This window comes from Callorhinus ursinus, unplaced genomic scaffold, assembly GCF_003265705.2.
Source record: "Callorhinus ursinus isolate GAN/ISIS: 27379988/994484 unplaced genomic scaffold, GSC_fseal_2.0 scaffold12, whole genome shotgun sequence".
NCBI lineage: Eukaryota > Metazoa > Chordata > Mammalia > Carnivora > Otariidae > Callorhinus > Callorhinus ursinus.
Genome location: NW_027397074.1, coordinates 72,685,829 through 72,710,548, shown reverse-complemented (window position 1 = coordinate 72,710,548; position 24,720 = coordinate 72,685,829). Strand labels below are relative to the sequence as shown.

Sequence of the window (24,720 nt, the reverse complement as noted above, 5' to 3'; positions counted from 1 at the left end):
TGGCTCTATCCTACAGCAGGAAAGCTGACACATTTTTAAACATTGTGTTTCACTGTCCTATGTCAGAGGCTAGTCACCATTCAAGGGGCTGGATGGAAAAGGGAAGATGAATCCACTCATCTCCACACCTGGGAAACCACCAATGAATAAACCCCACACTCAAGCATGTGATGATAATCGCTAAAACTGAGACAGCCAAATAAAGACAAATAAAGACAAAACAGTGCTAGGCAGATGATGAGGTTGTCCTGTGCTCGCCACCCTGAGTTCTACCCTGGGGATCCCTCACAAATACCTGTCAAAGATCCTCTGCGGCTGCATCACACTGTTGACAACATGGGTCAGGTGATCTTGGGCTGCGACCACTTCTGGGGGAGGGTCGTATCTATTCACGGCAGCAACCTTTGCCAGAATTAGAAATGCAAGAGGAAAACACGCTTCATTTCTTAAAAGAAGACAAGTCTTAGATTTTTCTTGAGTGAAACATTCCAAACAGGCAACCAGGTACAGAAAATAATTTAATGCATGCTCATGGACCTTTGTGCTCAGTCTTTGTGTCTACTCTCACTTTCCTAAAACCTAAATAAGGATGATTATCTTAAAATATGGAGCTGGAGACACTGGGTCCCCTACTTCTTTATGCTCCCGGGTTTGGAAGAGAAGAAGCAAACACAAAACCTCTAAAGCCCAAGATTACTTTTAATATAGTAAACATTCCCACTCTTGAGTATGAGAGGAAGAAATAAAATACATAGTTCTAGATTCCAGGTCATTGATACCACGAGGATGTGTTCCTCATGCCATCTCAACCAGGAGCGATTCCAATGATCTCAAATTCTATCCAAACCTCCACCTCTTTCAGCAGAGCTCCCTGTGTTCAAAGATAGGGATCTTTCCCTCGTGACGTAGCCTTCTCTATCCATGTGTCCTTGTCACCCCTCTACACACATGATCTTCGTGAACCCCACCTTTACTTAATGAAGGCTTTTGAATTGCATTCCCTTCACAAAACATTAAAGAGAAAAAGAAATCTAGCAAGTGCCTCTGAGTTTGAGAATAACAACGCACTAACATCTGTAACTATTTTTAACAGCGATTTCCAAAACGCATGTATGAAATGGAATACCTGCCCCTCTACATACTTATATCTGCTTTCATGCTCATCTCAAATCGGCATTTAGTGTAAGAAATCCCTTGTTAGTGGAGATTTCAGCTGTGCCCAGTCACTAAAGCAAGACAAAGTAGCACCCCTGGCATGGTGGCGGGGAGGCACATGCTAGTGTGTCAGGTCTGGTTACTCTGGAACCGTGTGTCCAGGAGGATCATGATTTTATTTTATTTTTTATTATTTTTTAAAAGATTATTTATTTATTTATTTGACAGAGAGCGAGAGAGAGATAGCGAGAGCAGGAACACAAGCCGGGAGAGTGGGAGAAGGAGAAGCAGGCTTCCCGGTGAGCGGAGAGCCTGATGCGGGGCTCGATCCCAGAACCCTGGGATCATGACCTGAGCTGAAGGCAGACGCTTAACGACTGAGCCACCCAGGTGCCCCGGGGATCATGACTTTTAAAGAGCAGAATTAAGGGCTTAAAATACCAGGAGAGTGATTTGAGTACCTTTTGATTGTAAATGTAGAGTGACATAATAATAAATTTCATTATTAAATGAATGTTTAGAGCAACACAGTGAGAATCACACACCCTCAATTATGATAGTTATCCAAGTTAATAGACTGCCATCCCGCTGCTGCCTGGACCCATGGAGCACGGCTTCCATCCCCACTGCCGGCCTGTTGACTGTGCCAGAGCAGCATCTTCGCTGCATCCGTGCTGATGCTCAGCTTTGCAGGGGGTTAAACCACAGAGTAAGGAAGCACTCCCTAAATAAGTAGTTAATTCCCATGTTATCACGTGTGCCATTTATTGATTACGTCCGTCCCACAGCAGACAGCAAAGCCCTTGAGCACATTAACTCACAAACACATGGAATAATATGATTACATACCTTTTCTTCCACTTTAATTTTCTTCTGATCTAATTCTGTTAGTCGTAGGAGCATAAAAATCACGAAGAACCAATATTCAGATTTTTCCTGTTTAAAATATCAAGAGGAATATTCAATTGCCTTCATGACCAAGCGCTAGCATGCTACTCTCACACGTAGGTGTTTCAGCTTCTACCCTACCCACATACACACACCCTCAAGGTGTCTGCAGTTTCACGCTTAGCAGTCCCCTCATATTAACTCACACGCAGACTGTGCCTTGTAGCTTACAAAGCTCTTCAAACATGTGATCTTGTTAATCTCTCTGTGACACAGCAGGACAAGTATGATCATCTTCATTTCTAAAGAGAAACTAACTAAGCCTCAGAGTCGTGAAGCATTTCACCTAAGATTCCATGGCCAGTGATTCAAATCCTTTTTCTTCTAACTCCAAAGAGTTTCATTATTGCAAATAATGAACATTATTTATGACTCGTTTGTCATTTATTTTGTATTTGTTTGAATTAATTTGTACCATTGTGAATTTATTTTACAATAATAAATAATATTCATTTATAGAACAAATTCCTTATTACTCCCAACCATCTGCTATGTTAGGATTATCTGGCTTTTAGAAATATAATTAAAGTTTTGTATTAAGAAGTGACATCTTTGAAGAGAAAGGTATTAGTGGGTGATGCATTTCATAGATAAGAGTGCACATGAAATGAATATACAAAGGTATCTTTTTTGTCCTGTGATGCGTGAGTTGGGGGGTGCTGTGTATATAAGTGAGTTAATGTGTGTGATAGGGTTTGTGGTTATTTATGGGCATGCACAAACACTCCCCATGGCTCTAAAAGAGGGGGCGGTGCTCATGGTTGCTTTGTAAGCCCTGCTCCTTTCTTACCAGAGATGCTTTTAAGTTGCTGGCCACTATTTCCATACCAAGGATTGGATTTATTTTTTAATCTTGTTTTTCATTTTTGCTTTTGCTTTTTTTTTCTTTTTGCTTGTCCAGACATGTTCATCAAGTTACACACACACAAAAAGGTACTCAGAGATACATTTAAATTCAAGAGTCTCTGGAAAAGGAAGGGAAGGGTATAGGTAGCAAAGTGGAATGAAGGACAAATGGAAAAAGAGGGAGGGAGAGAAGCCAGGAGAGAGGATCTATCAATGATAGGAAAGAGAGAGGCTTGAAAAACAGTGGATTTTTTAGTATCAGAAGCGAAGAATCCATAGGAAATGGAGGCTTTCTTTCTATAATCGTTTTTACAACACCATCAATTTCCCAACTATATCCAGACAGATTACTATAGGTATCTGATCCTAGACTTTCTTTCCCCTGTTATACGACATGAACCAGAGTCTGTCCACACCTCCAGCATGGCACCTTCTCTAACGTAAAAGGACATTGCTCCAGTCTCAGTAGCTGTGTCACGTGATCTTTATTACCAGCGGGGATGAGTCACACGTGACCACCCGGGGCAGGGAACTCCGGGCTCCACTCTCACTGACAGCGTGAATAGGTGCTCCTTGGCCTAAACCTCCTCAATGGCCAAACCTCCCTTAGAGATCGAGAATGAAGGTAAATACAGTGCATGCACAGCCCTGATGCTCTTTATCAAAAGTGTTCCTTGAAGAATTCCAAGAAGGTCCTCACCCCCTCTCTGCCCATAAATCTCTCTCACCTGAATTGGATTTCTTAGAAAATTGAGAACCCGGAGGAGAGGTAGATTTTCAATGTATTCTATTTCACCCAGCTCAGCAATCTGTTTAATCAAAGAAACAAAGTATTATCAAGAGATTAACTGTACAACCAATAACATAAAGTACTATAAGAGGAGCTGGTATGGATCCTCTAACTTCAACTTATTTTAGAAACTGCTCTGTTGCATATCTAGCCTTCTCATGAGTATTCCGAATGCAGAACAAGGGAATTACTGCATGTTCCTTCACTAAATGTGAACACACATAGCCACATTTTCTTTTTTTCTTCTCTGGCTAAAAAATAGTTCTCTGAACTATTCCTCATCTCAGCCATATTTATTTTAATTAATTAATATTTTATTTTTTATTAATAAATATTTTATTTATTTTAAGGCAGAAATAACTTAGTATGCAGAATCAGAGAAATAGGACAAAAAAAATGCAGGTGGGGGCTCCCTGGTTCTCTCTCCTCAACCCTAAGCCTTCCTAGCCCTCCTGCTCCCCAGTCTGCCTCCCCAGGGCTGCCTCTGCTAGCCTGGCTGCTTGTCACCGATGAAGACTTCTTACCACACGTGCATGTGTAGCTCTTTTGTTTTTTTAATAAAAGATAATTAGTTTAAGGAAAGATAAAAACAAATGATACGACACACTTCTTGACACGGGCATTCACCTTAAAATTTTTTGTTTAAACTGCACGCTTATGTTTTATACTCTTTTCTGTGTAGGTTATGTGTCACAACTTTAAAAAACGAGGGGAAAAAAGGCTGCTTGACAGTTCCTTAATTTGACCAAGGAGAGAGCTTGGGTTGCAGAATGCCTGGATTTCCCACTAAAGACAAACAGTTTTACTTAAATTTCCTGTAGTTAGCATAATTATAATTTTATTTAAGATGTGGATACTAAACTTCTGCAAAAAAATTAATAAGCACTTCTTCATTTCTGTTTCTCCCCAAGTCATTTCTGTGTGCATTGTGAAAGCTCTCCAAAGGTAGTCACCGATAATTCCTGAGTTATCCAAACACAAAATGCAGCTAAAATTAAACTACTCCCAGCGTTAAATCAGGGGAAGAACACAGGCACCATATTCAAGGGATGCCATTTTCAAAGACATAATATAAAAGGTAAATTCTGAGTCACCGCAAAGAACCTGGCATTAGGTCTATATGCTTATTAATAAGCATTAATCTGCTTATAGCAATGCTATGCTATCAGACACAGCTCTTTCAACACAATGACTAGATCCATTAGAGGGGCATTTTGATCCTCTGCAAGATAAAAAGATCATTTTTTTTAAATATTGTGTGATTCAGGAAGGTGGAAAAGTCAACTCGCTTCACACTGCTTAGTCAGAGCCATGGATTGATTTTCCTCTAGCATACAGCTCCTGTGCTTGGACCCGACACAAATGCAAGCAGGGGATGTTTTCCTGTGGTGAACATGTCTCACTGCCAAGTCCTGGCCACATGCATGCACTGGCACGCACTGCTGGTGAGGGTGGAAACTGGCATGTTTTTCCTAAGGGGCAAGCTGATATGTTATGTGTGCATAAGCTATGAACCAGCTTCCCCACCCTCAAGAGGTTTACACTGAAGAGATCATCAGACTGGCAAACATTAGATAAAGAATGTCTGGGCTAACATTTTTAGTAAAAGTTTAAAAATTCCTAAATCCTGAAAAAAACCCATCATTATGTGATGAGTTTAATGAGTCACACAGTACAGTCCCATGATAGGAACACTATGCACTTACTTTAGAAGATGGTGACATCTCTGGTAACTGACATGGAAAGATCTTGAAATGTTACAAACAACATGAATAGCATGATCACGGACTACAAAAAATTATAACTAAAATGTCAGCTGGGATCACCTGGTCTTTTGAGAGTCACATGAGAGGGATCCAGCTGTCTTTCCCCCCTAGTCCTTCCAAAGGTAGGAAGAGGCTGTTAAGGGCAGAGCCAAGCAAGTATGGGCTAGCCTGGCTTCAAGATCCCACGTCTGCTGAATTAGACACATTCCACAGATACTGGCTGTCCTGCATCGGCCCCCTCTCCCTCTCCTGAAGACCTCAACCCACAGCAGACCCACCCGCATGTCTTCTCAAATGCCAAACCCAAGGCTGTGTGCATCACAGATCATTCATTACAGTGGATGTAGGGGTACAGCACCCCAAATGACTTAGAGTAAAACACTGCCAGAAAGGTTCTATTCTTAAAGGAACATCAGCTAAGAATGTCACGCCAGCACAGCTGATCCCCAGATTCCGTGTGCCCCTCTTTGCAAACCTCCTCTGCCCCTGTGGGTTACTCCCAACCCCTAGCAGCCTGTCAACTTCGAATTCCTAGGGAGAGCAGTTTAGTTGACTCTCATTTTGCCATTTCCTCGTAGGCTATGCTCTCCAAGCCCCAGCATCCACACCTAAAGCGGCCTGTGAAAACTTTTTCTTTGATTGATTGATTGGCTGATTGATTTATGAAATAATGACACTAAAAGAAGGAAAAGCATTCTCTAAGTAACTCCCCAACCAATGTCATGTTTTTAGAAGAAAGGACTGAAGTTATAACAGAGTTAACATTTGGGGGATAAGTTTTATGACATCCACTCTAACAAGGACTCGAGAGAGTGATAAGGGCCCCCAAATCACCAGCTGATGGGAAACAGTTGCAAAGGAACTTAAAAGAGATGTTGAAATGATCATGTGAGGGTACAGCAATGTGTCAGCAGCTAAAACCAAGTAAATAATACTGATGAAAGTGCAAATGATAAAATATCAAATTAATCATATGAGGAGCAGCAGCTAAGTTATGTTTCTGTTAAATGACAAATTTTCCATACCTGACATGGTATTCTCAGTAGTACTGGGGAAATCTCTGAGGAAATCTTTGGAAGGCACAAAGAACATTTCAAAGTACTGTTGGTTGCTCCCCAACCTGCCCAGTGGGGAGCCAGGGAGTTATGTTATTGTTACGGACTCAATTGCTCCCGAAGGATTCCCTGCTTTGGGACACATGGCCACTTTTTCTTTAATGGAGTCTCTTGAACATTTGAAAACTATAAACTCCTTTACTTACTTAATGATAGCCCTCTTTTTTTTTCTTAAATGTTTTCAAATGTAACTTGAAATGTCTCTTGAAATGGAAGAGAACAATATATTTATTCATGAGCAGCACTTTCTAGAGCAGCACTATCCAATATGGTAGTTACTAGCCACATGCGGCTACTTAACATTTGGAATAGGGCTAGGATGAACTGAAATGTGTGTAAGTATAAAATACATACCAGATGTCAAAAACTTAGTATGGGCAAGAGGTTATAAAGTGCCTCATCAATGATTTTTCTATAGATTAGATGTTGACATGATGATATTTTGGATGTACTGGGCTAAATAAAATATATTATTACAATTACTTTTCCTTGTTTGTTTTCACTTTTTTATTGTGCCTACTAGAAAACTTAAAATTGCATATATGGCTCACATTTATGGCTTGCATTATATTTCTATCAGAAAGCACTCTTCTAGAGCATTACACTACACGCTTTTCTGAAGGATAATTACTGTATTATCCTTCAGTGTTGAGAGCACGGAGTCTGGAGGCAAACCATTCTATATTTGCATCCTGACTCTGCTATTTGCTAGACGTAGAACTTTGGGCATGTTACACTTAACCTCTCTGTGCCCCAGTTCCTTCATCTATAAAATATGGCAATAGTAGGGTTATAATGAGGATCAAATGAGATGATAGATGTGAAGTGCTTAGAACAGTGCTTTGTGCACGGGTACTCAACAAATATCTCTAGATGATCTTATGACTGTAATTATTACTATTATTACCATTAACCATTATTCCCTTTCCTGAATTCTGAGATGCATTCAGTTGGGACTCAATGGATGCATTCCATACCTTTTCAACACTCCCTGGATATACATGAGAACCATTTTCATGGCAATTTCATGAAAAGACACTAAAAGAAACAGAGACTGTGCTGACTTCATAAGACACGTGGCACAGGGAGCAAAAGTTAAGTGAACTTAGGAGCTGACAAAACAATTTAATATACAAATCAAGTAAAAATAAGGATGAACAGTTTTGTCTGTGATTAAAAATCTACTTTTCCCCAGACCTAAAGATGGCCTTTTCTTGATGTTTAGATAAATAGGTGATGCAAGTTCACTGGAGAAAGAGTCATCAGACATAACTGATAAGCACCATCACACCTGAACAGAGAAATGTCTCCACAGCATCACATCTCACCCCAGGTAAGACCAATGTCTCTTTCAGGGCCAGCCAAGTTTGCATTTTCAAGAAGAAATAAACAGTCAACTTCCTTATGAGTCTTTCCAAAAAATGTGATAAAGTACTCAGTAAGAATACAATTGTTTTATAGACATTATTGCTTAAGTAGTCAGATATACCATGATTATGAGTACAAATGCTTCACTGAAAATAAAGTATAATTAAGAGTGGACACCAATTTATATAGTTTATGAAACAAAGTGTGTATTAAACCAGATATAGAAAATTTGAGTCAGTCCAATCCCCAACTCCTACAGATTAGGAACATACACTTTTGTTACCAATAGAATATAGGAATTCACTCCCTGTGCCTCTTCTCCTTAAATGATAGGCACAGGCAACACCAGCCTGAGGCTCTTCTCATGTCTCCCATTTCCCTGCTCTGACATTTCAGACACTCCCAAGGTCACCTTTCTACACAAAATTTTACATGAACACATCTACTTCAGAAAGTCATGTCCACTTGGTTGCAATTTAAACCCTTAAAACAATGTAATTAGGAATAATCAGATTTCCAAAAATTAAGAATTGTATTAATTACAAACAAACAAAACAGTCCTTCTGCAATGACTGCTCCTGGAAATTTTCTAGAATAATGTTTCTAAGCTGGCATTTCAAGTGACAGCCCTTGAGAAACCAATAATGGGACTTGGTATGTCCTCTTACACAGACACTGAAACCAGGACAGGTGACGTGTGACGTTACCTTATTATCCTCCAGGTTGATGACTTCCAAGAGGTCATGGTTCTCTAAGCCCTGGAGGCTGCTGATCTGATTATGGGACAGATCCACAATCTGCAAGGCTTTTAGGTCCTCCAAACCCGTGATCTTCTCAATCTGGTTATTGCTCTACAATTGGTAAAATACAACCAATGTCTTAAAAGCTTCTAGTAGGAAAAAGTGTAAGGCCAAGTTTTCATTCTGGATTCTGCCCCAATCTCCTAAAATCAGCAAGCCATTCTTGTTGCCCCGCACCCTCCCATTTCCACTGATCACCTTGATAAACACATATACATACGCCCCAGAAAGAACTCCCAGTTTTTCAGCTGGAAGATTCAGAATGTCATATGTTCACTAAAGTTCTTGCGATATGAATGTTCGAATCAGTAGGACAGACAGAAGCTAGGTAGTGTAAGCTTTTAACATTATTTACCTAAATCCTAATAATAGCATACCTCTGTGTTCATCTTCAGAAACAATATTTAAAATTGCAATTCTTTCAGCGCCATCATGTTACACCACGTGTGATTATTACAAGTATAGTGTGATTCCCACATATACTTGGTTTTCAGGAACATTCTAAATATAATCACTTCATATCATAAGGGCTGTGGTAGTCTGATCCATGGCTTGAGTTATTTATGCTTTTGAGCAGGTCCCTCCTCTTGAATCTAGGCTGGACCTACGACTTGCCTTAAGAAAAGAATATGGCAGAAGTGTGCCAGTTCCAAGTCTAAGAATTGAGAAGGCCTGGCAGCTTCCCTTCTTGTATCCTGGAGCCCTGAGCTGCCATGTAAGGACTCTAGCTACTCTGTTGGGAGAGGATTTGTGGAGAGGTCACATGGAGAAGAAGAGGTCACATGGAGAAGGGCCCTGACACTAAAGAGAGAGAGGAAAAATCCAGCCATTTCAGCATCCCTGCTGAGCGCAGCCCCCAGCCAATCTGCCAGCTGAATGAGGCAAGAGCAGCAGAAGAACCACCTGCTGAACCCAGCTCAGACTGCAGAACGGCTAGCCAAAAAAATGGTTAGTGAATAATACTTCTCTGTGCACCACACTTGGGGTGGCTTGTTATTCAACAATAGATAACTGAGTTCTTCAATAATTCACACATAAGCATCTTCTCAGACAATAAGCATAAAACAAAGATTCAGAGATCCTCTTTCCCAACCCCCATGGATGCATAATAACAAATTATAGTGGCAACAATAATCTGCATTTTCTTGTGCATTTTCCAACATATAATTCCTTGGGTTTCTTAGCCTTGAAGTGTAAGAACATGCCACAGTAAAATTACACTTTTAGTTTAAGTTGGGAGTCATAAAGACAATTTTGAGGTTTCAATTAATGACATAAAACGCCCATCTTTAAACTTTTAATACTTTTAATAAGCACTTAACTGAAAAATTAAATTATAGCATGCTCTCCATCTACAATATTTTTCCTGATATATGTTTCCTGGTACATTTTAATAGCAAGAGCTCATTTTCATCCTATCTTTCATAAGATTTCACTTCAATAATGAGCAAGATTTGCAGTCATTAGTTTAATTCTGTGGCCCTTAAAAATACATTAATAGAATGTTGATAATCTACAAAGCTGGGTGATAATACATGGGGGCTCATTAAACCATTCCCTTTTTAAAAATATATGTTTGAACAATTCCATAATCAGAAGGGAAAAATACTCATAACCCCCATTTGCCAAAGTCAAATTTCCTACTATTCAGAGTTCAAAAATGTTCTAAAAAGTGTAATAGAAAAGTAAAAGAAAAAACTGCACTAAAGTTAACATAATAGCCCTACTAATTTAACTTATTGAAATAAGACCTCAATATCCTATTTAAAATATGCCGACATATAAAATTTATATACAATACATTTCTTCCCAAAGGACTCTGAAGTGCTAGAACTATGGAAGATAGACTGTAATAAATCTTTACAGCATCTCTGATGGCTTTCAAAGTGGTAGATGCCTTAGAGTGAGGCATAGAAATGTTTAATTAGCTAGCCTATGGTCATAAAGGAAAGCAGAGCAGTGAAATATTCAGAATCACATAATTTCTGAGTTGAAAGTCATCTAGTCAAACCCTTTATCCAATGCTGAAACACGGATACATTGCCCCTCAAAGTGGACATCCAGTTTCAGCAAGAACGGTTCTGCTTTCCTTTTTGTAAAATTGTGATCAACAGGGAAAAGGGGGCCTTTAGAGAGAAGCTATTTTCTTAAAGAGATGAAATGAGAAATATTCTTCATCTCCCCAGTTTGGAAAGGAAGAAATAAATGGTTCTTACTAAGACAAAATGAATTTTACAGTGTGGAATGCATTGTCCTTACTTGTTCAAAGAAGTGGTTGACAGAATAGCCCATGAGTAAACCACATTACCCCCTTACATTTACTGTAAAAGCTGATGGTAGAGAATTAACTGGTTTGTATAGCGAATTATTCTCTTTTCTCTAAAAAAATGTAAAATGAATTATTTCAGTAGTAAAGTAGTTGGTTTTCTAATTCCACAAACTAAAACATAAAAGCATTAACTATTGAAGCAAATGTGTATCATTTTATCTTCTATATTTCATTAACATATGTGAAAGAAAGCGTTACTATTCTCAAAAACTTTAAGGGGAATGAATGATGGCATGGTCCGTATTTTCTGATTCATCTTGGGTGATGGGGGCAGGGACTGGGAATAATCCCCCTAATTTATTTGTAGAAAAAATAAGACTTTTATGCTTTTTCTAAAAGCTGCTTGAGGTGGAACTGTCAACATGGATTGTTTAGTTATCGAAACAAACTCTTGTTTAAAGTGCTATGTGTTAATCTTCTTAATCATGAATTCAGTTCTCCTCCCTCTAAGCACACCCCCCATCTCTTTCCACATACCATGCTCCACTTAAAGTTAAAGAGAGCACCAATAAAAGAGATGTAAAGAAAAGGATAAGGTTCTAACAAGGTACCAACTGAGTAGTAGATATTGCCAGCACTCCTTTAAATTATCATAATTTTTTGAATGTGACTTTCTTTTATAATTTTTAAATTTGTCCACCAACTTTACAAATTCATTTTCTTTTACGCTTTGCTAACATGCCCCGGTGTGCAGAAAACATGAAATCTTAAGGACATTATTAGACCTCTCCACGCCCACGGTCTGTCCTTGGTACTGGAACCAGTACTTTGCCCTCACCTAACTTGCTGTAAGGAGGGGAGTCTCTTAAAAAACCACTTCAAGCTCTAAGCTCAGGGAAAGAAAAATTAACACTAGCCAACCTTCCACTATCTGTAGTTAAATAAGGCAGGAATAGTATATTATGTCAAAAATCTGCAGATAACCCCAAGATGTCATTTCAAAAAGCAGTTCAACACTCTCCTATTGGATGGTTCACATAAGAAATTAATAAGCTACCAGCCTCATGGCTTAAAATCCTCCCTGCCCACCTTGTGACAGATATAATAAAAAATAGCAAAGCCATCCAAGGGTAAGACATAGGAGAGAGGAGGAATGGAAGAAGAATCCTGAATAATCTACAAACTGTATTATCAACTTTTAAATTAGTGAGCTATACTGTTATTTCAAAAACACTGTATAAATCTTTGGAACTATTATAATTCTGCTGACTTTTTAATAAATTATCTGCATGTTTATTCATAGTCACAGCACACATCATAGAGCTTAAGAAAAGTTCTCTCTATGGGAAAAAAATTTAAAAACTTCAAGTTTCTGATTGGAATTGTTCCTTTATTCTCAGCATCAATTCTGGTTTTCTAGAATGGGAAACTAGCATATATTAATATAAAAGGGCTGCCAAAGTTCAGGCCCAGAGAACATCTTATGGTTCATTTGAGAACAATAAAGGGTAAACAGCAGTAAATATTATGCTTAAATGTTATTTCATCAGTGAGACATTATGAAATGTATTTTTCATAGTTGTTAAAAGTATTCCTTTCTTTCTCAGGGTTGCCTTCCTCTGTCCCTTTACAGCAGAGGCACACTTTGGGGCAGCAGGATACATTAGACAAAGACTCTGGAAGAATCGTAGGAAGAGGGGCACTTGGGTGGCTCAGTAATTAAGCATCTGCCTTTGGCTCAGGTCATGATCCCAGGGTCCAGGGATCGAGCCCCGCATCAGGCTCCCTGCTCAGTGGGGAGTCTGCTTCTCCCTCTCCCACTGCCTGCTGCTCCCCCTGCTTATGCTTTTGCTCTCTCTTTCTGTCAAATAATCAAATCTTAAAAAATGAAAAAAAAAAAAAAGAGTAACTTTTGGTTAGACTCACCAGACAAAGGATTTTGATTGGCAGCATGCCTAAGCCGTTAATTGACGTGATCTTGTTCTTGGCCAGACTCAGGTATGTTAGGCCACTACACAGCTCTAGCCCACGGATCTCCTCTATCTCGTTGCCTATGCACCATGACTATGTTTAAGGAAAATGATATGAGAAACATTTTGAAGAGGGGCGCCCAGGTGGCTCAGTTGGTTAAGCATCCGGCTCTTGATTTCCGCTCAGATCATGATCTCAGAATTACGATACTGAGCCCCACTTCAGGCTCCACACTCAGCACCGAGTCTGCTTATCCCTCTCCCTCCACCCCCTGCTTATGCACACACACACTGTCTCTCTCTCTCTCAAATAATTAAAATCTTTAACAAAAAAATTTTTTTTGAAGAAAAAAATAGTCAGTGTCAGATCATCATTAGAAAAATCAGACAACGGCATTAATAAAGCACTAATACATGCCCAATACAGGATGGACACTAAATCTTGAAATATATTTTTTTCATTATAGAAGTTAATACTGGCACTGCTTAAATTTTTTTAAAGACATAGCTTTTGAGTATGCTCAGTTCACTTTGCATTCATATGTGACTCATTTAATCAGTGAGGAAAAACATTTCAGGGTGCTTTGGAAGCTGCCTCCTTGGCAGTGTTTTTCCTTGGTTCCTTAAGGGTCTTCACAAGAAACTCACAAGCTTTCCCACAGGTGAGACTTCCCAATACAGGGTCACCTGTGCAAGCAACATGCACCAAGCTTTATTACCCTCAGAACCAGGGGAACAGCCAGGGAGATGTCACCTGTGGCAGATAGGTGGTAAAGAACCAATACCCTGATATAGAGAGGAACAGCCTTTTCTGTCTATATTGGTTTCTCTTCTCCCTTTAAAATAAATGAGGCCTAAACTCCATCTTCATTTCCTCATGTTGAGTTTCTAGTCATTTTAAAATTTAAATTTCTTCTGTGTTCCATCCTTACAGTCACCTAAAACTGCAGTCCCAACATCACCAATTCTATTCTCCTCTCTCTGGTCTCAATTTCTTTGGCAAATTTTTGGGATTTAATATCATTTGCCCACCACAGTTCAGTTTTCCCTCCCAAGTATTGCTTGAAGACATCATGGATCTCTCAGCCACTTGTAATCTTCAGGGCATCCAATCAATCAGCAAGAGTTGGCATTTTTTGCTTTAAACATCTCTTTAATTATTCCCTTCCTTCCCGTTCACTCCACTGCCAACTTAATTCAGCTTTAGCACTGATGGGTACCTCTAACAACCATTTCTTCCTGCCTAAATCACCTGACACACTGTAGTCAGGTTAATTTTTGTCAAAATATTGATTGAATATCATGTTTCAATCAAAAAATTCTCACAGGACAAATTCCAAATTTCTCACTCTGGCATCTGAAGCCCCTGACTTTAAGCAAAGCCTATTTCTCCTGTTTCATCTCCATTATAACCCAGTGAGAATTCCCTAATTCTGCCAGGTCAGTCTTCTCGCCAGTTCTGGAACATACCAAGAACTTTCTTACTTAGCAGTGTGTCTTGTTTTCATGTTGCTTTCCTACCCTTCCTAAACCCTGCCTATTCCTCAGGACTCAATTTCAAATTCCATTTCTTTTCTTTCTTTAACATTTACATTAAATCAACTTAATTATTTCTTTTTTGAAAAATAGCCTCATATTCTTATTTCTGTTGCTCTTAATTACTTAAGTATGTACAAATGATAGGCTGGGAGAACATATTTGCAACAAATAGTAGATGAAGGATTACTATCTAGAATACATAAAGAATGACAATAACTTAATAGAAAGAAAGAATAAAGACCAAACCACCCAATAGAAAATGAGAAAGAACATAGGGAGAAAATTCCCAAAAGAGCAAATCCAAGTAGCTAATAAATATATTTAAAGACTCTGCTTCACCCTTAATCAGGAGAATGCAAATCAAGATGCCATTCTTCACCTATCAGTTTAGCAAGCATTTTAAAGGTTCTGCAGAACACTTTGTTTCCTATGACTAGGGCTTCATTATGTTGGAGCCAATTTGGAAGCAACTTGCCATGCTGTAATTGTAAATTTGTCACAGCAACTTCAATTCTTGATACTTACTCTGGACAGACCATTTCTTCCCTGGAGCCTTTTCTGGTCAACTTCCAACCCCCCGCCTATCTCCTTCCATTAATCATAGAATCAAAGAATTTTTAAAAGGGGATGGAAGGGATCATTAAGGATCACAAAAAATAGGTATTTTGCCTCATAATTCTTTGTAGTTCTCCTAACTCCACGAGTTACTCATTATGTGACTTAACTTCTCTCTGTTCAGATTTTTCACTGGTAAAGTGGGAAAAACAAACAACAGGTTGTCATGAAAACTGAAAGTCTGGGGGCGCCTGGGTGGCTCGGTCGTTGGGCGTCTGCCTCCGGCTCGGGTCATGATCTCAGGGTCCTGGGATCGAGCCCCGCGTCGGGCTCCCTGCTCGGCGGGAAGCCTGCTTCTCCCTCTCCCACTCCCCCTGCTTGTGTTCCCTCTCTCGCTGTGTCTCTCTCTGTCAAATAAATAAATAAAATTTATTAAAAAAAAAAAACAACAACAAACATTAAGTTGGCAAAATGAGAGATTTAAAAAAAAAAAAAACTGAAAGTCTGATCATGGAAAAAATCTTCGGAATGAGGTTCACAAGCCATAAAGTTCCTCGCAATTATAAGGCAGTTATCATTAACACATTACAAGCACGTGAGGTCAAGGAATCACAGCCTCTACCTGTTGGCCAACAGCACAAAATGGAAGATTGAAGGCCAGCATCTATTCCGAAAAGATGTAGGCCAGAGAAAGAGGTAAATTAGGAAACTAGAAGCAATGAGGAGAAAATGTTGCCAAATGAACCAGACATTCCTAATTTTTCTTCATTGGTTCCAGATGTGACCCTTGGGCTGAAGCATAGTTTCACTGGTCATCAAATATGCATTTTCAAATGTACTTTCATAAAGCTTCCTGCCAGAAGAGCTTTACAAAGAAACACTTAGGTTCACAAACGCCACACTCTTTCTGCTTCTGTTTCCCCTGGGCTGTTCAAATAATCATTCTCGAACGAGAATGAAGACAAGATCTTTGCAGATACGGATTGTAACAAGGGATGTGAAATGTGGGAAACAGAGATTAAATTTTCACAGAGCTATAGATGAAATGAAATGTCCTTGGAGTGGCAATCTTTGGCAAGAAAAATTAGGCAAGGAAAACTTCAAATGGCCGTCTGTCTCAAGTTAGCAGAGGATGCAATAATCTTTAAGTCCTATGTTGGGGCATTAGTGTCCTGATAGGTCTGCTCCAACCGAAATGAAGATACTCTACAGGGAAGAGTGAAACAAATGCTTGTGGGCCCTGAGTCAGGAAGCCCTTGCATGGGAAGGGAGCAAGGATCAGAAAACGAGGAAATAGGAATCCTGAAACTATCAAGAGCTAGTGGGAAGTGAAAAGGCAAGCTTGTTTATTGTATATGCAGTAATTTTCCAAGACATCCAAGGCTAACCCCAGTTCTCTCGGTACATCTGGCTCACTCTCCTGCTTTGACTAATACGGCAAGTCAGGTTTCATGAAATCAGCCTCGCAAGAGCCCAAAGGAAGAGGAATACAGAGAGCTCACTGCAATGGTAGTCCTGGCTTCTGCAGCTACCTCTGCAGTCTCTCACAGCACTGGGGGCAAAGGCTTGAGGAACGGACTGCACATCTCGGCTGAGATATAAGTTCATTTCAGAAAAACTGTTTATTTCCCAACTCTTCACTCCTCCTTAAATTTTGAGGGATTTCAGTCATTATAAATTAATCAGGTTCTTGAGTGAAGAGTACTTTTTACAGTGGCCCAACACCTCCCTCCCACCTCCCCCACCCCCCGGCCACAGCCTGCCTCCATACTCCCAAGGTCACATCATCTGTGACCATGAGTAGTGATAATGGTCAATATGCAGGACTGGGCCATACAGAGCCCTGAGTTCGCAGCTCACTTTTGGGAATACCTTTATCTCCCTCATCTCGCATTTTCTTATTTTAAGAACCTGCATGAAATGTTACTTGTCCTTCCTCTGAACGTTATTCTTTTGCATTCTTTCATATAGGTCGTGGGACTTTCCAATAGAAGAAATATAATCTGATAAGTCACTAAGCTATTACAATGAATTAGCTTACTGGGTTAACCCTCTTAGGTACGTTTTAATTTTCAAAATGCGGCTATCAGAAGAAGGAGACAAAGAACTCAAAATCATCATACTGCATTCCAGCTCTAAAGTTTTACATTTCTGTGAATAAATCTTTTATGGTGGAATTTTAGATCCTCAGAAACTGAGTGAAGGAACCCAAAGGCACATAAGCATAACTTTACAGTGAGGGAAAAGCCCCACAACATATTTTTACATTTTGGTGATGCTGTCAGCAGTTTGCAGACCTTGACATGAATTATTCACTAGTTCGGTTTTCGCTCTTATTCATTTGTCTACAATCATAAAATATGGTTCGGGTGTATAGAAAACAGTTACTGAGAAATAAGCAGGAAATCCATCACAATTCTCTTAGTAGAGAGAACCGCAATGATAGCTTTAATCAAAACCAATCCTGAAAGATCTATATCACCTTACCAGTGAAAAATGTTCTTCACTATGGGAGTGAATCTCTAGGAAATGAAACACACATACACTTTAAATGGCTAGGTGATAAAAGTAGTAATTACTCAATGAATTGCAGCATGGGGAAAACAATGGAATTTAGAGGACTAATCTCAGTTCAACCACTGACCAAATGATCTTGGACAAGTTACAGAGCCTCCCTGGGTCCTAAACTCCTCTTCTATAAAAGAACAGTTAGTAGATAATCTCTAAAGTCCAGTCTGGATATTAAAATTCTGTGAATCACTTTTTAAAAACTCCATGATTCTATAATCATAAAACAAATTCCAATGATCAATCTGTCAATATTTATAGGTAAAGAATACACAGAATTCCTTCTTAAGAAATACATTGACTTATCCTTGACAAAGTTTATCAGCTTGTGATTTAGGATGATTATCAATTAATCAGTTACCCACATATGGAATGACAAAATAGTATAAGATAAACCAAAAACTTGATTTCTTATAGTCAGCCAGTCCATTCTGAGGCACTAAACTACAATCACAATGTCAGCATCACCAGGTTGATTAACTGATTTGTGTTTATTTTAAAGGAGTGCTTTTTAGTGTTGATAATTACAATTTTATTTAATTATATTTTAAACAAAAGTGCACTTGTTTCCCTCAAATAGAAAAGACATACGCCCACTAAGGAAAACTTGAACAAATATAAAAAGCACAAAAAAGATAACCACCAAACCCCTAAAAAGGACACATGGAATGGCATCAGATTAGGAAAGGATCCCCAGCAAGGTACAACAGAGAAGACCGGCTAGCTTAAAGCTGGGGATCTTCAAGTGCACTTCTCAGACCAGCAATATTGGCATCACACAGGCGCTTGTTTAAAATGCAAATTCTCAGGTCTCACCCCAGACCTACTCCACCAGAAGTTCTGAGGGTGGAGGCCAGTAAGAGGTGTTTTGACAAACCCTCCAGGGGATTCTGATACAAGCTCGTTTGAAGCTTGGTAAGTAACTATTTTCAAAGAAATCAGTAATTTTCAGATTTAAAACATTTTTAATGGACACAGATATACCATTTGCCCATACACGGCCTACGTATGTTTATTTTTAAAAATCTAATGAACACTCTTGAAATGGCCCCCGCCTCCAGCCCAAGAAGAATGTGAGCAGTAACTAACGTCTACCTCTGCATGCCCCTCCAGGTGCATCCAATGTGCCCCTCTCGGAGATGACCACTATGCTGAATTGTCCACTTCCTCTTCCTTTTCCCCTTTGGTTTGATACTAAAATTATATTTAGTTTTATTAAGATGCATCCCTACTGCTGCATGGAGATATATTTCATTCATTTTCACTACTGTATGATATGCTATTATAACGTAGTTTGTGCTTTCTCTTATCAATGAGCATATGGGCTATTTCAATTTTTGCTATGACAAGCAGTGTTGCTATGAGCATTCTTATACAAGCCTCCAGATACACGTATGCTAAACTTCCCATACGTGGGAATGAAGTGCTAGGCCACAGGAATTTGGATGTTCAACTTTATAAAAGAACATAAAATTGCTCTCCAAAGTGGTTGAACTAATTTCACACCCAAAGGAAAAAAAAAGACATTCTCTTGACCTACATGTTCTCCAACACTTGGTATTTTTGGATTTCTTAAATTTTGTCAATTGAATGGATGTAATACAGATCTCATGTGGTCTAGGGTTGCATTTCTCCGAATACAAATGAGGCTGACATCTAGTCATATGTTCATTAGCCTTATCTGACTAATTTTCTGTAAAACCTTTTTTTTTCAATGTACCTGTTTTTTTTCCTTTAAATTTTTTATTGTTATGTTAATCACCATACATTACATCATCAGTTTTTGATTGTAAAACTCTTTTTATACATCTCCCATTCTCCTGTCTGGGAACATGGAATATATTTCTCTTTAGTTAGGTCTTTAACGCTCTTCAATAAAGTTTCATTATATTCCTCCCACAGGCCTTATTCATTGTTAATAAGATTCATTTTTATTGCTCTTGTAAATGCGGTCTCTGTTTTAAGTTGTGTTTTCTAATTGCTTGTTCATGATGTATAAAAATGCAATGGATTTCTGTTTATTGAAGTCATATCCAACTACTTTGTTGAACTCTCAAAACTATCATTTCTAGTAGTTTATTGCAAGTTATTTTTGATATTCTCTATGGACAATCATATCATTTGCAAAAAAAAATGACATTTATCTTTTCCCTTCAATCTTTACAGTTTCAATTTTTTTTTCTCGTTTTACAGTGCTGGCTAAAACCTCCAAAACAATGATGAATACAAGGGGCAACGGTAGAGATCTTTGTCTTGTTCCCAATTTTAAAGAATGCTTAGAACATGTCCTCAATTAGGATAAAGGCTGCTTCAAATATTTTTATAGATCTTATCAAGTTGAGAAAATTCCTTATTACTACCTTACTAATAGTTTTTATTGTAAATTAGATTTTATTAAATTCTATCTATGCATTTCTAAACCTACTGATTATATGGTTTATTCCTCTTAATCTGTTAACATAATGACATGTATTGACTTTCTAATATTAAATTATCCTTACATTCATGAGATAAACCAAACTTGGTCATGGTATATTATCTTTTTTCAAACACTATTAGATTCAGTTTGCCAATACTGGTTTAGGATTTTTACATCTAGATCAAGAGTGAAATGAGTCTGTCATTTTCCTTTCTCTTATTGTTCCTTATATGCTTTTGGATAGCAAAGTAATCTCATTAGAATGGATTGTGAATATGCCTTCTATTCTTAATCTTTGAAAGAATTTGTTCATTATTGGAAGATCTGTTCTTAAAAGTTTGGATCTGGTGGGGTTTTTTTTTTATACGAGTATGTTAATTTAATTAACTTTATAAGAACTGCATTTATAATTACAGGACTACTCAGGGTTTCTATTTCCAAAGCAGCATTTTGGTGCATTTTTTTTCTGTTTTTTTTTTTTTTTAAAGATTTTATTTATTTGAGAGAGAGAATGAGATAGAGAGAGAGAGAGAGAGCATGAGAGGGGGGAGGGTCCGAGGGAGAAGCAGACTCACTGCTGAGCAGGGAGCCCAATGCGGGACTCGATCCCTGGACTCCAGGATCATGACCTGAGCTGAAGGCAATCGCTTAACCAACTGAGCCACCCAGGCGCCCTTGGTGCATATTTTTCTAGGAATTTATTCATTTCATCTAAGTTTTCAAATGTACTGGCATAAAAATTTTGTTTAAAAATTCTTTTTTATTGCAAAGCTTTTAAGTCTTTTCAAAAATATAATCTAATAACATAATTATACACAGTATGTGTGATACTCTTGAACAGAGCAAGTGGCATATTCAGTACTGTTTAAAAACCAGCCCACTATGTTTTCAAAATGGTAAGCTAAGAAGTTTACTTCATTAAGAGTTTATGAGGGGGAGGGGTGCCTGGGTGGCTCAGTCAGTTAAGCGTCTGCCTTTCGGACAGGACATGATCCCAGGGTCCTGGGATCGAGCCCCGCATTGGGCTCCCTCTCCCTCTGCCCCTCCCCTGGCTTATGCTCTCTGTCAAATAAATAAATAAAATCTTTAAAAAAAAAAGAGTTTATGAAGGGTAACTTGTTTTGGCTACTGTGTTTACATTTTAAAAAACACAGATGAGGAATGCTGCCATGTTACCTTTTAATTATGGGTCCATGTTCTGAATTTCAGTTGGTTCTGATGTAATGATGACAGCTTTTTATACTTTGGAGAGAAGATAGAATTGCTACCTCTAAAGTCAGGTTAAAAAAAAAAAGTAGGGGGCGGAGCAAGATGGCAGAGGAGTAGGAGACCTAGATTTCGTCTGGTCACAGGAATTCAGCTGAATAGGGATCAAACCTTCTGAACACTTAAGAACTGAACAGGAGATCGAAGAGGAGAGTAGCAACAACTCTCTGAACAGAGAAGCGACCACTTACTGGAAGGTAGGATGTGCGGAGAAGTGAATCCGAGGTGATATTCGGGAGGATAGACGGCGGGGGAGGGGGCCTCCTTTGGTCGCTTCTGGCAAGTGATAGAGCCGCGGAGCACAAAATCGGAACTTTTAGAAGTTGGCTCTGCTGAGGGGCGTCGCTCCAGTGGCTAAGCGGGGGGTGGAATCCTCCCGGGACAGTGTGGTCTCAGGACCTTTGGGGTCACAGAAAGACCGGGGGTGCCTGAATGTGGCAGAGCTCCCAAGTATCGGAGCAGGGAAGCCGGCTGCAGAGACAGAGCCGAGGTGCGGGCTCTCAGCTCGGGGTTGCCATAAACTGTGATCCGCGGCCCAGTCGGGCCACTGCTCCTCCAGCAGGGACCCAGCAAGCGGCAGAGCCGGGGAGACTCCCCTTTCTCCCCCAGGAGGAGTGGCACGGGAACGCACCGCAGGGATCTGCTGGGTTTGGAGACTCCGCACAGGGTCGGGTGCCAGAGATACAAACGCTTGGTCACAGGCCCGGTGAGCACGGAGTGCGGCCGGAGACCAGGGAGACGGGAGTGACTGCTTTTCTCTGGGGGCGCGCTGAGGAGCGGGGCCCCGAGTTCTCAGCTCCTCCGGGTGGAGATTGGGAGGCCACCATTTTCGCCCTGGTCCTCCAAAGCTGTACCGAGAGCTTGCAGAGAACAAAAGCTCCTGAGAGCAAACCCGAGCACCTTGCTTAGCCCGGACTGACAAGGGCAGGGCAATTCAGCCTCCGGCAACAACATCTGGAAACCACGGCAACAGGCCCCTCCCCCAGAAGATCAGCACGAACAGCCAGCAAGCCAAGACCAAGTTTACCGATCAAGGAGAACGGGAGAACTCCAGCGCTAGGGGAATACTGCACATAGAATTCATGGCTTTTTTTTTTTTTACCATGATTCATTAGTTCATCAAAGTTAATTTTTTTTAACTTTTTTTAAAATTTTTCTTTTTCCCTTTTTCAACCAACATCTTATCAATCCCTTTTTTAAAAAAAAAACATTTTTTATTTTTCATTTTTAGAGTCATATTTTATCCCTTCATAGTAGTTACCCTTATTTTTGGCATATATATATATAAGTTGTTCTCTCTTTAAAATTTTGAGATACAGTTTCTTCTAACAGATCAAAATATACCCTAAATCACTAGTGTATGGCTTTGTTCTAGTCTCCTGCCTGATCACATTCTCTCCCTTTTTTCTTTTCTTTTTTTTTAATCTTCTTTCTTTTTTCAAACAACTTATCAATTCCTTTTATAAAATCTTTTATAATTTTCATCTTTACAGTCATCTTCCATCCCTTCATTGTATCAACCCTCATTTTGTACATAAATATGTCTTTCTTCCTTTAAAATTTTAGGGGGCACTTTTTTCTAACAGACCAAAATACGCCCAAAATCTAGTGTGTGGCACTGATCTATGCACTAGCCTGATCACATTTGATCATATTCTGCTTTTTTTGTATTGTTCTGTTTTTGTTTTTATCTTTTTTTTCCTCTTTCTTTTTTCTTTCTTTCCCTTTCTTTTCCCCTGGTTTCAGGTCTTTTCTGATATGTATAGAGTATATTTGCTGGGGACGTTGTTAACCTGTTAGCATTTTGGTCTCTCATTCATCTATTCTCCTCTGGACAAAATGACAAGACAAAAAAAATCACCTCAGCAAAAAGAACAAGAGGTAGTACCATCAGCCAGGGACCTACTCAATACGGACATTAGTACGATGTCGGACCTAGAGTTCAAAATCATGACTTTAAAGATACTAGCTAGGCTTGAAAAAAGCATGGAAGTTATTAGAGAAACTCTTTCTGGAGAAATAAAAGAACTAAAATCTAACCAAGTCGAAATGAGAAAGGCTATTGATGAGGTGCAATCAAAAATGGGGGCACTAACTGCTAGGATAAATGAGGCAGAAGAGAGAATCAGCGATATAGAAGACCAAATGATGGAAAACAAAGAGGCTGAGAAAAAGAGAGATAAACAACTACAGGATCACGAAGGCAGAATTCGAGAGATAAGCGATACGATAAGACGAAACAACATTAGAATAATTGGGATCCCAGAAGAAGAAGAAAGAGAGAGAGGGGCAGAAGGTATATTGGAGCAAATAATAGCAGAGAACTTCCCTAATGTGAGGAAGGATACAGGCATCAAAATCCAGGAGGCACGGAGAACCCCTCTCAAAATCAATAAAAATAGGTCAACACCCCGACATCTAATAGTAAAACTTACGAGTCTCAGAGACAAAGAGAAAATCCTGAAAGCAGCTCGGGAGAAGAAATATGTAACCTACAATGGTAGAAACATTAGATTGGCAACAGACCTATCCACAGAGACCTGGCAGGCCAGAAAGGACTGGCATGAGATCTTCAGAGCACTAAACGAGAAAAATATGCAGCCAAGAATACTATACCCAGCTAGGCTGTCATTGAAAATAGAAGGAGAGATAAAAAGCTTCCAGGACAAACAAAAACTAAAGGAATTTGCAAACACGAAACCAGCCCTCCAAGAAATATTGAAAGGGGTCCTCTAAGCAAAGAGAGAGCCTAAAAGTAGCATAGATCAGAAAGGAACACAGACAATATACAGTAACAGTTACCTTACAGGCAATACAATGGCACTAAATTCATACCTTTCAATAGTTACCCTGAATGTAAATGGGCTAAATGCCCCAATCAAAAGACACAGGCTGTCCACAATAGCCAAACTGTGGAAAGAGCCAAGATGCCCATCGACAGATGAATGGATAAAGAAGATGTGGTATATATACACAATGGAATATTATGCAGCCATCAAAAGGAATGAGCTCTTGCCATTTGCAACAACATGGATGGAACTGGAGGGTGTTATGCTGAGTGAAATAAGTCAATCAGAGAAAGACATGTATCACATGACCTCACTGATATGAGGAATTCTTAATCTCAGCAAACAAACTGAGTGTTACTGGAGTGGTTGGGGGTGGGAGGGATGGGATGGCTGGGTGATAGACATTGGGGAGGGTATGTGCTATGGTGAGCGCTGTGAATTGTGCAAGACTGTTGAATCACAGATCTGTACTTCTGAAACAAATAATGCAACATATTTTAAGAAAAAAGAAAAAGAAGAAGATAACAGGAGAGGAAGAAAAGGGGAGTACGTCAGAG

The 24,720-nt window shown here is 39.3% G+C and overlaps 1 protein-coding gene across 2 annotated transcripts in view; it reads right to left on the bottom strand.

The window, feature by feature from the left end:
• The window catches only part of LRGUK (leucine rich repeats and guanylate kinase domain containing), a 113,351-nt gene that overhangs the window by 61,547 nt on the left and 27,084 nt on the right, over window positions 1-24,720 (bottom strand). For both annotated transcript variants that reach the window (XM_025854848.2, XM_073899217.1), the window contains exons 6-10: window positions 12,984-13,108; window positions 8,696-8,839; window positions 3,678-3,758; window positions 2,005-2,091; window positions 296-402 (exon numbers count right to left, since the gene is read on the bottom strand). In XM_025854848.2, coding sequence (XP_025710633.1) covers window positions 296-402; window positions 2,005-2,091; window positions 3,678-3,758; window positions 8,696-8,839; window positions 12,984-13,108 — 544 coding nt within the window. The remainder of the gene's footprint in view (window positions 1-295; window positions 403-2,004; window positions 2,092-3,677; window positions 3,759-8,695; window positions 8,840-12,983; window positions 13,109-24,720) is intronic.